The 12840-nt window shown below is 34.1% G+C and overlaps 1 protein-coding gene across 2 annotated transcripts; it reads right to left on the minus strand.

Moving 5' to 3' along the window:
• Positions 1-373: 373 nt before the first annotated feature.
• Positions 374-7444, minus strand: LOC113775509 (fumarate hydratase 1, mitochondrial). Of its 2 annotated transcripts, none has more exons than XM_027320431.1 (18): positions 7199-7444; positions 6908-7081; positions 5834-5951; positions 5399-5548; positions 5115-5225; positions 4902-4985; positions 4378-4476; positions 3902-3952; positions 3765-3814; positions 3567-3648; positions 2706-2800; positions 2555-2621; positions 2384-2434; positions 2014-2109; positions 1447-1545; positions 1327-1356; positions 1141-1206; positions 374-791 (listed from the first exon to the last, which is right to left on the minus strand). In XM_027320431.1, the coding sequence occupies exons 2-18, from the start codon at positions 7039-7041 to the stop codon at positions 705-707; spliced, it is 1470 nt and encodes a 489-aa protein (XP_027176232.1). In that variant the 5' UTR covers positions 7042-7081; positions 7199-7444; the 3' UTR covers positions 374-704. The 2 variants fall into 2 exon arrangements, with proteins under 2 accessions (XP_027176232.1, XP_027176223.1); XM_027320422.1 differs by having other exon boundaries at positions 6908-7068; positions 7199-7443.
• Positions 7445-12840: the final 5396 nt, after the last annotated feature.

Consider the following 12840-nt stretch of genomic DNA (forward strand, 5'->3'; position numbering starts at 1 on the left):
TAGAATTTTTTTTTTGATAAAAAATAACTTTTCAATACATAATAAAGAAAAAGTGATTATAAGATGAAATAGCATTTATGGCACTCAGGCTCTTGACACCCATCCTTCCCTTTTCATTTGTATTTGGATAGGAATTGTTTATCAAAAATGTTAGTATTTATTTACATCACAAATATGTTTTTTAATTTATTTTTTTAATCACCATTTTATCTTTCATACAAATAAATTAATTAAACCTTTTCACGTAAAAATATTATAGTAATTATTATAAATAATCAATCTCTTATCCAAATACATGCATGCATTCAGATTTTTTTTCCCCACAGGCTAACAGAATGAGGTTAGCACGTCAATGTCGAATGACTAGAAAATGTGGAGAAATTAGAAGCAGCAGCTGCCCAGAATTTCAATTATAGTTGCCAAGTGAATGAATTCGCAGAGTGACAACCACAACTACAACTTTGCGCAATTGCAACACTGCCGTCACACATGCATTTCGTTGTCTCTGCATCTGATATTATTCCCTGCTTCTACTACAAAATTGTATACAGGCTTTCCCAACTTTTCGCATCCTATTAATTTTGATAAAGAACTGCTTAGAATAGGATAAAACAGAGCCAATGCATTTCCCCATCCATTATTGCAATAGAAAAAACAAATTTAGCTGTCCCAGTCCCGAGTAGTTGTTTGGTTTCGGTGGCAACTTAGTCGCTGGGACCAATCATCTTCTCTGGCACTACAAGTGTGTCAAATTCTTCGGAGGTCAGAACTCCCAGATTTAAGGCAGCTTCCTGTGAAACACAAAGCTCGGTCAAATTCGCATTCACAAAATTCATTTAATATTTAGTTTGCATCATAAACACATTTTCCAACTCACCTTTTTTTATACTCAATCACCATTTTTTCTTACATCACATCACAAAAAGTGATCCAATAATTATTCCAAATAATACTCTATCCAAACAAACCCATATGTTTTTCTTTTCAATAAAACAGTAATTGAAAAAAATAAAAATGCCTCTGTAAGTGGACAACCTAAACTCCCAACAAACTTCCAGGAACAATACTCTCATGAGGTTCCTAGAAAGAATGAAACCCAAAGAAATCCAACACATTGCACAGTTGAATTATAACTCTCACCTTCAGAGTACTTCCCTCCTTGTGGGCTTTCTTGGCTACTGCAGCAGCATTATCATACCCAATTTTCTGTTACAAAGCAACAAGTTATTATTAAAGAGAACAAAAACTTTAAAAAAAAAAAAAATATCAAACATGTTAGTGAATTTACAAGTACAATGTAAAAGCAATGCTAGGAAAGAAGCTTACAGGATTTAAAGAAGTGACTAGCATGAGTGACTGCAAGGTTTGCAAAAAGCAAAATAAGTCAATAGTTAATGACCACAGAAACAGATACATTGTCATTTATGCATCAAGGCCTTCACTAACCTCGTGTAACAATTTAGCGATCCTTTCCCTATTGGCTTGAATTCCCCTCACACAATTCTTCTCAAAGGAGGAAGATGCATCACCAATCAATCTCAAAGACTGTGAACATCAAAGGTAACAAGAGTCAGACACCAGATATGTGATGAACCAAAGATCATTTAGAATTCGAATTCGCACAGGGACTGCTAGAGTGGCCTCAAAAAGGCTGTTTATGTTTCATAATAATACATCTAGAAGATATTCGTGAAAAAGTATGTCAGAGATGGAAGCCAAAAGCTATGGAATTGAAGCCGTAAAAGAAGCAAAATTTACGTACAACAAACTTAATAAGCCAAGTATCCTTCCATAACCCATATCACCTCTATTCTTCTACTATATGATAAGAGAGGAAAAAACCAAACCCTACATTGTCTCTCATATTTCTAGAACCGCTTCATCAATATTTTTGCACGGCAGGCACATTGTGGGAAGACTTTCTACTCATGAGAAAGCCTAAAGTTTTTATGTTTTGCTACTTCACAGTTATAATTAAGCAATATTGTCAAATAGCAAGAGATGAAAACATACATGCAGAAGACAACTGGCAATCAGAGGCTTGAATACATTCAGCTCAAAATGGCCATTTGATCCACCGACTGTGATGGCAACATGGTTTCCCATAACCTGCAAGTAATTAGAGATGAGAAGAATCTAAAGGATCAAACCATATTGGGATGTTCGATCGACTGCTTTTATGAGCAAATATTTTCCTTGCTTTTTCAGCTGTATTCTAAAGTAAACACCTTCGGTTGTTTCTCAATTATATAACAATAACAGCTCCTCAAATATGGAGAAGTAGTCACAAGCAAAGGTATCTAGAAGAAACACAATCTGGAAAATAAAAGTAAATGATATGCTCGAGTTCTCCATTCCAACCTGAAAAGGAACAAGTATATACCTGAGCACAGACCATGGTGAGCGCTTCACACTGAGTGGGGTTCACTTTCCCCTGAAACAAAGTAGGTTCAGAATAAAAATCAGGAGAAATCAGTGGACAGAAATTGCTTGCCATACCATGCACTGATCCGCATGTGTCACCTCAAATACATGCAAGGCGCAAAGACATTACCGGCATAATACTGCTGCCAGGTTCATTTTCAGGAAGAATAAGTTCGCCCAGACCACACCGTGGACCACTGTAACAGGAAAATATAGTTTACTGTGCACTTAGCAAGAAAACTGTAACGTATACAGTAAGATAATCTTTAAAGAAACATTACCTTCCCAAGAAACGAATATCATTTCCAATCTTCATAAGAGAAGTAGCAACTGTATTTAGGGCTCCACTAGTTTCAACAAATGCATCATGAGCAGCCTGCAAGTAAAAGACCAAGCGGCTAAAAGATTTTAGAGGGCGTTTGATAAAACTAAAACTAAACTCTGAAATCTGAAGACCAAAACTTAATTGCTGTAGCTGTAGTCCTAATTCGATGAATCCATGAAGTCAAATCTGTTTGGTAATCAGATGAATGCAAGTACTGAAATGAAATATTTCATTCTATACATATTATATAGGTTAATAGTGATACTATGTTAAAATACTACTTTTTAACATTAATAAAGCATATACTAATACGGAAAGTGTATTTCTGTTTGTTTATGTGTGAAAATGTGTCTGAGAAAAGAAAAATGTATGCTGTGTCTTTAACAGAGAGATTATGTCTCAGTATGTCATAGAATAAAATGTGTGTTTTTGAGTGTGTGTGAGAGAGAAAGAGAGAGACAGAGCAAGAGGGAGAATGTGTGTGTGTGGAAGTGTGCCTGTGAGAAAGTACGTCTATGTGTAAAAATATAAAAGTGTTGAATAATTCTTTTGAGTAAATATTACTGTACTAGTTCAACAATTCGGCAAATTAAGTGATACAACTTTCACTTACAATTTTCTATACAAATCAAATGGGCCTTAATGTATTCAGATATAAGCAAATCCAATTATCAAACAAACTTAATAGAAAAAGCACTTAATTAAGGCGGTTACCAAACACCCCAGTGACGTATATAAAAATAAATAACTAAAAGAACCTAATGCTATCAGAGCCAAAAGGCAAATACATAATGCACCATGGGAATCAAGAGTTTACAAGTGCTTCAAACTTGTTTTCAGCTGTTACAAATGGTAACTTTGTCTCCTCTGCCACAGCAGCAGCAATTTTCACATCAAACCTGAACAACAGTCATGGATTTGTAGATTCACTTTATCCACACTTCATAAAGCTCCATTAAGTTTACAGGTGCCTGGAAATTAAATGACATGTTTCACCACACGCTGTAAGGCATACCCTTTCTTCGTGTTCAAACCAGTTCCTACAGCAGTGCCTCCCTGTGCAAGCTGTTCAAAAGACGTTCCTGTTCCCAGTCAAAGACAAAGAGAGGGAGGTAGGGAGGAGGAAGGGGAAATATAGAAGTTTGACGCAACCTGATACAGACGAGGAAGAGTGCACAAGACTCGATCAATCCCATACTTCACCTAAAATTAGGAATGCAGCTAGGATGAGTACTCCATAGCTGAATAGTAACACTTGAGAATTTGAAAAAAATAACAATAAAACATAAGTACAAGGAACTCCAATGAAACTTGTCACCTAAACAAGGATCCCTCTACACTTTCTTAAGTTGAAGAAACATGACTTCATATCATACCGAAGAGATAGCCTTAAACTAATTATGGTGGCAAGATGTCCATCTTAACATGAAATTTTAGCTATCCGAAGACTATAATTGAGAATCTACACGCAGAATAAAAACTACTTGAACGAGCAGACAGGCAAAAGTCAGTATCATTTAATAGACAAAATGGAGTTCCTATGATGAAGGTAAGTGTCATGGGAGGTCATTCCATTTACCACATTAATCACAACCATTATTACACGACAAGAGGCAGAAAGATCTTACTTGTGTTGTATACCCACTAAACTCCTGTCCAAGTGTCAAAGGTGTAGCATCTTGAGTGTGTGTACGCCCAATTTTAACTATGTCTTTGAATTCAATCGACTAATAAAGAACAAAAAGGAAAACAGTATTAAAATTACAGGTAAAGTTGAATAGTACAAGCAATATAAATATACAAGCCGTTATTAACCAATATAAGCTTGAAACGTGATTAGAAATCATATGATAAGTAGAGAGGAAAATTACAAACATAAAAATGATCCATATAAATACATGAAGTCTTCATAAAACGGGAACTAAAAGAAATTTTAAAGAAGATGGATATGGAGACACAAATGAGTGTATCTGCATGCCACCCTAGTGGAAAACTTCGAGATTTACCAACAAATTTCAAAATTAACTTCTTATTTAAATTCTTCAATGACTAGAAATCTTTAGATTAAGTAAGTGCATGGGCAGCTTTACAATGAATTCCAACAGCTTTAAATTTACTTAAGTAGTAAATAATAAATAAACACTACATCAACCTTTGAGTGCAGACTCGTTTGCAACTGTTTGAGATTCGGTATTAATCTCGAATTTACTTCCACTGCAGCTGCAATATGCATTACCTGTGCATTAGACAAATGTCAACTTGTTAGTGGCCTCAATTAGTGTACAAGTTAAGCATGAAAGCTCGATAAATAAGTTCACACTCACAAATGACTAAAATTTGTGAAATGTTCCAGTAGGAGGCTTACTGTTGGAAAGGTGTCATTTGAAGACTGAGACCTGTTCACATGGTCATTTGGGTGAACAAACTTCCCACCACGCTTGTGCCCTAGGATTTCAGCAGCTCTATTTGCAATAACCTGTAAAAGTCAGCTGAAACCTGATTAAAGATCACCTTCAGAAGAAGAAATAGAACAATCAGAACACTTGAGATTCTGCAAAGTTATTCCAGATGCTCAAAGACAGAGTAGCAACAGATGCATTTCAAATCAAAAACAAAACATCACTGGCAAGGTGATTAAGCATTAGGTACCTCATTGGCATTCATGTTACTTTGAGTGCCACTTCCAGTTTGCCAAACCACCAGAGGAAAATGATCATTTAGTTTCCCCTCTGCAACTTCTTGCGCAGCCTGCATTATTGCCTTTGCAATAACAGGATCAAGACCATACTCCATATTCACCTGTAAAAGCAACAAATTCGACATTGTATAGTCAGCAACTGAATTAAAATCGGCAAGGATGCATGAATCAGTTCACAGAAATTAATCAATCTTCATGCAAAGGCTGCCAGTGGGCTGATCACCCAAATCGCTTAGACAATCAGTGTCAAATTCTGACCATCCTTTTTCATTTTGAAATAGACATTAAATGTGTCAAAGAATTATGCAAAAATTCATTTAGAGAAGTGCATGACAGCGGAATTAGAAACATTAAAGTGGATGAAACAGTGCAAAATGATAAGCAACCTTGGCAGCACACTTTTTAAGAATGCCAAATGCACGTATAATTGGCTCAGGCATCCGTTCTCGCTCACCACCAATTTCAAAGTTCTGAAGTGATCTTTGAGTTTGAGCTCCCCACAACCTGAATAGCATCAATAAGAAAACAAAAGTCTTATGATCGCTCGGAGAAGAAGGAAGCATGCAAGATGGAACTTAGAAACCTTTAGCATCAGTATTATTGCCAATAAATGTAAAACATTGAAAATAAATTTGTCTCTGAGCTGGTTCACTGGAACTTTACATGGTAATTCATGCAGTAAATGTTGAAGCACAGACAGTAGCACAGATCTTTAGTTTTGCCATATCAAGCACATACAGAGAAACTCTATGCTATTGGACGAGCCAAAAGGAGGACTGCATTAGAGCAATATCAAATGCCCCATACCCTTTATAAAAAGAAGAAGCAACTCACTCTGACACAACCTACGGAAACCCCAAAAGATGTTAAATTGAAGCTTAAATTGCAAGCAAAAGAATCTCAGTTTTCTCAGTTTTATAATAAGGAGCCAAACAACAAGAGAAGAGAATGTGAAAAGAACCCTCACCGCCCCCCCCCCCCCCCCCTTCTCCAATGTGAAAGAACAATTGGTTGGACCATGTGATAACCTACGGTGAAGCAAGCAATTCCAGAGACTTCAAGCCCAACATATTCGGGTTGGTGTCTGTACTGTCTCTCCATTTTCATCAGAAGAGGGGGGAAAAAGTGGTTTACGAGAAATATGCAAGTGTTCATCTTTGCAAATGACTCTGCATATGGTGTTTGTGAATCAGCACTCTAACATTTGATAACAGGAGGCTTGCAGCAAACCAAGAGGGTGTGGGCTCCTTGAAGCCAGGGACCAAGGCGCCACCCTAACCCGAGAATGTAGGTCACCAGTCCAACCCAATGGGTTATCATAAAAAATAATTAACAAAAAAAAAAACTAAAGAAACATTTCCGCAGAAACCGAGAATAATATACCGTATAGTAAAGCAAAATACCTAGTACTAAGCATGTAAACCCCTAAAAGAAATGGAGAAAGGGAAGAAAGTACGGACTTGTCAGATGGAACGAGAATGGGTCCAAAAGTGTCTCTTTCCTCCCTAAAAGAGGTAGAAAAGCATCTGAAGAGGGACGTCGTCACAGTCCTTGATCCAATGGATAGTCGACGAGACGCTACCAACATCGCCATTGTTCGAAGCAGCAAGATTTAGGTGTTCTAGGATAAAAGACTACTCAATCATCAATGAAGATGAAGAAAGAGAAAACAAGCACAAGACGAAGAAGAAGAAACGGATTAATGTCCACTGAGGATCTATGATGTGCAGTCTGGTCAAAGGAAAACGAACCTGAAGTCGCCAAAACAAAAGCCGCCGGTGACGGATCCCAATAGGGAGTCAGAAAAATGGGGATCGGGAAACTCGAACTTAGGGCACCTGAGGTCCTGACCCACTTACTCCACCCGGAATCCGCTTTTTTTTTCTTTTTTTTTTTAATGCCGGTTTATGTCCAAACCGAAAGAAGATTTGCACGAGAAGACAGGCAGGTCTTCTGTCTGTATGGAGGTCCGGATGGCTCATATCGATTTTCCTCACGCCTGCATAAACGTGTATCCTCTCTGAATTGATTGCTCCATTATTTTGCGTACCTCGAGTAAATGGCTAAAATGGTAACAAAATTATTCAAAGGGTTAATCACAATTAATTTTCTTAACGTATACGGTATACCCTTTTCTCCATTTATCCCCTAACCCTGTTTCTATCTTAGTTTATTCCCTGTTGGATAAAATCAACCCTCCATTATTCTAATTTTTTATTGTGCCTTTTATTTTTTTCCCCATTTTTTCCTCTATTTTCTTTGTCTCTTTCTTCCTTGAATTTTCTTTTTTCTACAATAAACTTCATTTTAGTGATTGAAGCTAAAAAAAAAAATTGCAATATCTATTTTTTCTCCAAATTATCATAAAATGTTCAAAACCTTTCTCTGAAAAACCCTTTTTTGACCTTTCAATTCTTTTGCCTTTTTCCTTTCCCATTCCACTTTCTTATTTTATTCTAAGATAAAATCACAAGATAAATTTATGCCATGATCAATTATCATTAATTAGAATTTGGAACACATAGCATCATACAAAAGATCGAAATTGGCTTTTGATCCTTTCAAGGTTGTGCTCATGATCCCAATTACAATCTTTATATAAAGATTTATGTTGAGATGAAGTTTTCTATTAAGAATGATTAAAGAGAGAAAAAAGAAGTAAAGAAAGGGGAAAAAAGGGAAAAAATGAAAAATGAAAAATCACAATAATGAAAGAGTAATTTCGTCCTAGGGTTAAGTGAGAAATAACAAGAATTGATCACTCTTTTTTTTTTTTTTTGGGCTTGAAAGATCACTCCACTCCTTAAAATGGGCATTTAGGACCATTTTGACCAATTTAACCAATAAACCATCCAGGAAAAAAAAAAAGAGTAAACTTGACTTATTATTGTAGGTTCCAAGGGTAAAAAAATAAGGATAATTTCAGAAACATCCCTTGAGGTTTTTAACAGTTTCATTGTCCTCTCTTAAAAATATCATTAACCTCCCTTAAAAACTAATGTTTTTGTAACAAATTAGCCCAATTCAAAAAAATTAACAATAAAAAAATGATTTCAAGAGCGAGAAGAATATTTCATACCAAAAGTGCCCTCAACTTATTACTAGTTGGTTAATTTAGAATTAAAAAGGAATATTAGTTAAAAATAGAAAATAAATACTAAACTCTAGCATGAGCACAATAGAATTTAGTAATAATGATATTTTTCATAGAACTGCATAAAATATCAAAATAAGAGTATTGGAGAGAAAAACTTGTTAATTCTGAATCAAGATTTACATGTAAGACTCATAAATTGTTAGTATTAGAATTCGAAAGATTTTGAACAATAATTGAACAAAACAAAGTATGGACTTTTCAAGGAAAAAAAAATCAAAATAGATTGCAAATGATTAAAAAAATAAAAAATATGCTAAAATATGTTATATTTTTTGAAATATTTCTTTAAATTGTACGATCCATTATTTTACATGATTAACAAGAAATTTTCATAAATTGCAATTTTAAAAATAACAACTCTCAAGTAATGTTTGGCTTAGTAGAAAATATATGATTTTAACGGAAAAGCAAATAAATCAAAGAAGAAAATATTGTTTCCAACCATCGTGTTTGGATTATACATACGAAGAAAAGAAAAAAAGCAATAAATTGGAAAATAAAGGAAAGAATAGATTATGTGCAGTTACATTTTATCTATAACTTAATAAAATCAAATTGTAAACATATTTTAATAATTTACTCTATTTTTTTGTGTATTTTCATATTCAGCTTGTTATTCATATGAAAAATTTATGAAATGATAATATCTCAATAGGAATTTTAATCTTTTTTAGGAGAAGGAAATTACAAGAACTACTAAAATATAGAAAACAAATTTTAAAGTATTAACAATTATCGTTATAAAATTTGGTATTCAAGATTTTTAAATTTTTTATATTCAAAACCATGGTTAATTTAGTATATATTTCCCAAGTTGCAAGAATAATAAAGTCATTTGACCATCCATGAGATAAGCATTAGACCCCATATGACTTAGACAAGAAATAAGTGATATCAAAATCTTAGGAAAGGATAGTGAAATTGTCAAAAATTTCAATGAAGGTTTCTAAAATTATCCGTAAAAAATATTATATTCTAATTGATACAAATTTTTTATTAAAGAAAAATCAAACTTTAGGGGTTAACACGTATTTTAACCACACTTTATATGAGGTCAACGTAATTAATTTAGGAAGAAAAAAAGCACCAACAACATCATCCTCTCCCTCCTCCACCTGCTCCTCTTTCTCCACCACCCTCGCGCCGTCCCTATTGTACAACCTCACCACTGCACTCTCTCCTCTCCTCATCAAATCTTTTCAAGTAAATCAGAGAAAGAAAAGAAACCCAAAAACGAAATTGGTAACCATGTTAGCCCACAGCTCATTGTTGAGCCAACTGGAACACAATCAATGTCATTTGTTGGGACCCATGAGTATCTTGCACCTGACATTATCAATGGAGAAGGGCATGGCAGTGCTATAGACTGGTGGACTTTTGGAAATTTCCATTACGAGTTATTTTGTTTGGTAAGATTCCCTTCAAGGGATCTGGGAATCGAGCGACCTTATTCAATGCTGTCGAGCAGCCCCTACAATTTCCAGTCTCTTGTCGTCAGATTTTCGGCTAGAGATCTTATAAGAGGGTTGCTAGTAAAAGAGCCGTGGCAGAGGTCGGATTCGTTGTGCAAGCCCATTGGAGATCCTAAGGCTATTTGAGATTGAGAAGATTACCCCTCCCAACACCATTAATTGGTAAAAAAAAAAAAAAACTACTCTTGGAGCTATCCCCTTTCAGCAAAATTCTGATAATTACTTCGAATTTGATTTCTTTTGATGGCTTTCAGAACTGATTGGAAAGGAGGAGGAGGAGGAGGAGGAAGAAAGAGAGGGGAAGAAGAAGAGGGGAGTGAGGGTGGCTGGAGAGCGGTGGGTGAAGGAGAGAGGGGAAAAGGTATCGAGCAGTAAAAGATAGGGGAGAAGTGAGTGGTAGGAAACGTGGCAGAGGTAAGAAAAGAGGATGAGGTGGCAATAAAGTGGTGGAGAATGCTGCTATGGCGGGAATGGGAAAGGGAGTAAAATGACGACATAATCTGGACATTTTTTGCTCATAATTTGGGCAATTTCGGTTAATTGATGAGAGAGTGATTTAAAACGCTCGTTCTAGAGAATTGAATATTTTTTGTCAAAACAAAAAAAACTTGTGATCAATTATTGCCATTTTGAACAATATTACGACCATTTTAACCATTCATTTTAACCTTATTTTACAGCACTCTTCAATTTCAACTTGATTGCTTCTACTATGAGTATTTTCTTTATTCTTTAATGGATATATGTACACACACATATACATATATACACTTTTTGATAGAAATCCATTTATTTAGCAAATTATATATGACATCTTTAGTTACAATAAAAAACCCTGTTTTTTGAAGTTAAAAGATTTGCTTGAATTTAGAATAAGAAGATAATATTCTTAGAAACCCACTAAAAAAAGAATAACATTCAAATCAATCTCATGAAACTACCATCAAAACGATTAGAAAAATACACATTTCACTGAGTTTTTGCTTCTTAAGACTTGTCATTAGTTTGGATGCATGATTATTTGGAAAAATATTTGTGCTTGTATCACGCACACATTTTTAATCACCTTCTTATCCTCTTATCAATTTATATGTCTTTGCATATGATACATGACCAAAAAGAGTGTTAGATTAATTATTCTAAATAATATCTTATCCGCGTAATACTTTCAAATAATATTTTAAATACAATCTTATGGAATATTGCTAGATATTTTTTAAATGAAATATTATATACACTGGCAGTGCATGCACTATCACGATTGGATACATGATACGTGAGCAAAATTTAGATTTTAAATTTAAATTTAGATAAATTATCATGTATCGAATAGTGATAGTGTATACACGATAAATTTTATATAAAAGATTAATATATTTTTTTTGAGTTACATGCGTGAACCTATGGAGGTTTAATACCATATTGCAGCACTCGGATAAGGAGATTCCTGCATTCATGTAGCCTTAAATTTCTTTAGGTGCAGGATTGGGCTTCCGTACTTGACTAGAGCTCGGATAATTTGTTTGAATTATTCTTAGCGTGCATTCCTGATAACCATTATCCATGTTTGGATTGCATTTTTCTTTTTTTTTTTTTTTTTAGAAAAATTATTATAACGATAAAGGTAAAAAGGTGATTGGAAAATGTATTCACGAAAAGCGTATCCATTTTTCTTGGTAAATTTTTTTCATTCACATTTCTAGATGATCTATTAAGAAACATTTTTAGATGAAATCTGTCTTTCATTGTAAGATTGGAGAGTAACACCGTATCCTTCATCCAAATTCCTTCCTAACCTATAAAAGATCGAGTTGTTTACTCAACGTGATTGAAAATCAAATGGAATACACCGATTTGACTAGTGGAATCTCAAACAAGAGATTCGATTTATATTAAACTCACAAAATAAAAAAATGATAAAATTAAATCTATAGTCACTATATTATGTTTCTCTATCTGTTTTATATAGTTTACCGTTATCTAGACTATTCAAATTTTTTTAAAAGCTAATTACTTGATATGGGCATTTAAACCGATTGAATTATGAGCTAAAAGCTAGTCCGATTCACCTATTGGTTCAAATTTTTTTTTTTTTAAAAAAGAAATGAGTTTATTTGGATGATTTATTTGAAATAATTACTATATCACTTTTTATGATGTGATGTATGTGAGATAAAAAGATAATTACAATTTGTAAAGTAAATTATTTCATCTAAAATCATCTCAATCCGAACAAATATATTGGTTTTGCTAGGTCAATTTTAAACTCTAAAATCATTCGTCCTTGACACCTAAGATGTCAAGATGTACAAAATCTACCTTCCCATCCTCTCCCAAGGATTAGAGGTTACCTTGACCCAAAGGAAAACGAAAAAAGGAAACACTATGGCGGTAGCTCTTAAATTCTAATAACCACATCATCTAATCCTAATCATATTAATCGGCAAATCCACGAGGGTCTATTTTGACTAGCAGGATCGGTCTTTCCCATGTACCAAAATAATTATAATTCAAATTAAATTAGAAAACCAAAAGGAAGACAAACGTGATAAAACACTAACGTTCCAAAAGGTAGTTGGGGAATGCAAGAAGGTGATTTTTTTTTTAAAAAAAATTGATTTCTCTTGGTATTTGAAAAATTCTGAATTCTAACTGAACTTAAACCAAAAGAAAAAAATTGTAACTTATAGAGGCTGTCAAATTAAAAGACTATATTGAATTGGATATTAAAAGATGGTTTAAACACAGTAGGGACTAAGAACGA

The sequence above is a fragment of the Coffea eugenioides genome, chromosome 1 (genome assembly GCF_003713205.1).
Source record: "Coffea eugenioides isolate CCC68of chromosome 1, Ceug_1.0, whole genome shotgun sequence".
In the NCBI taxonomy this organism is placed as follows: domain Eukaryota; kingdom Viridiplantae; phylum Streptophyta; class Magnoliopsida; order Gentianales; family Rubiaceae; genus Coffea; species Coffea eugenioides.

Coding starts and splice junctions, on each gene's coding strand:
- LOC113775509 (XM_027320431.1), bottom strand. CDS start 7,041: ATGGCGATGTTGGTAGCGTCTCGTCGACTATCCATTGGATCAAGGACT. Junction 5,952..6,907: donor ATTCTCGTTCCATCTGACAA/GTCCGTACTTTC, acceptor GATGCTATTCAG/GTTGTGGGGAGCTCAAACTC. Junction 2,801..3,566: donor AAAACAAGTTTGAAGCACTT/GTAAACTCTTGA, acceptor TTTTACTTGCAG/GCTGCTCATGATGCATTTGT.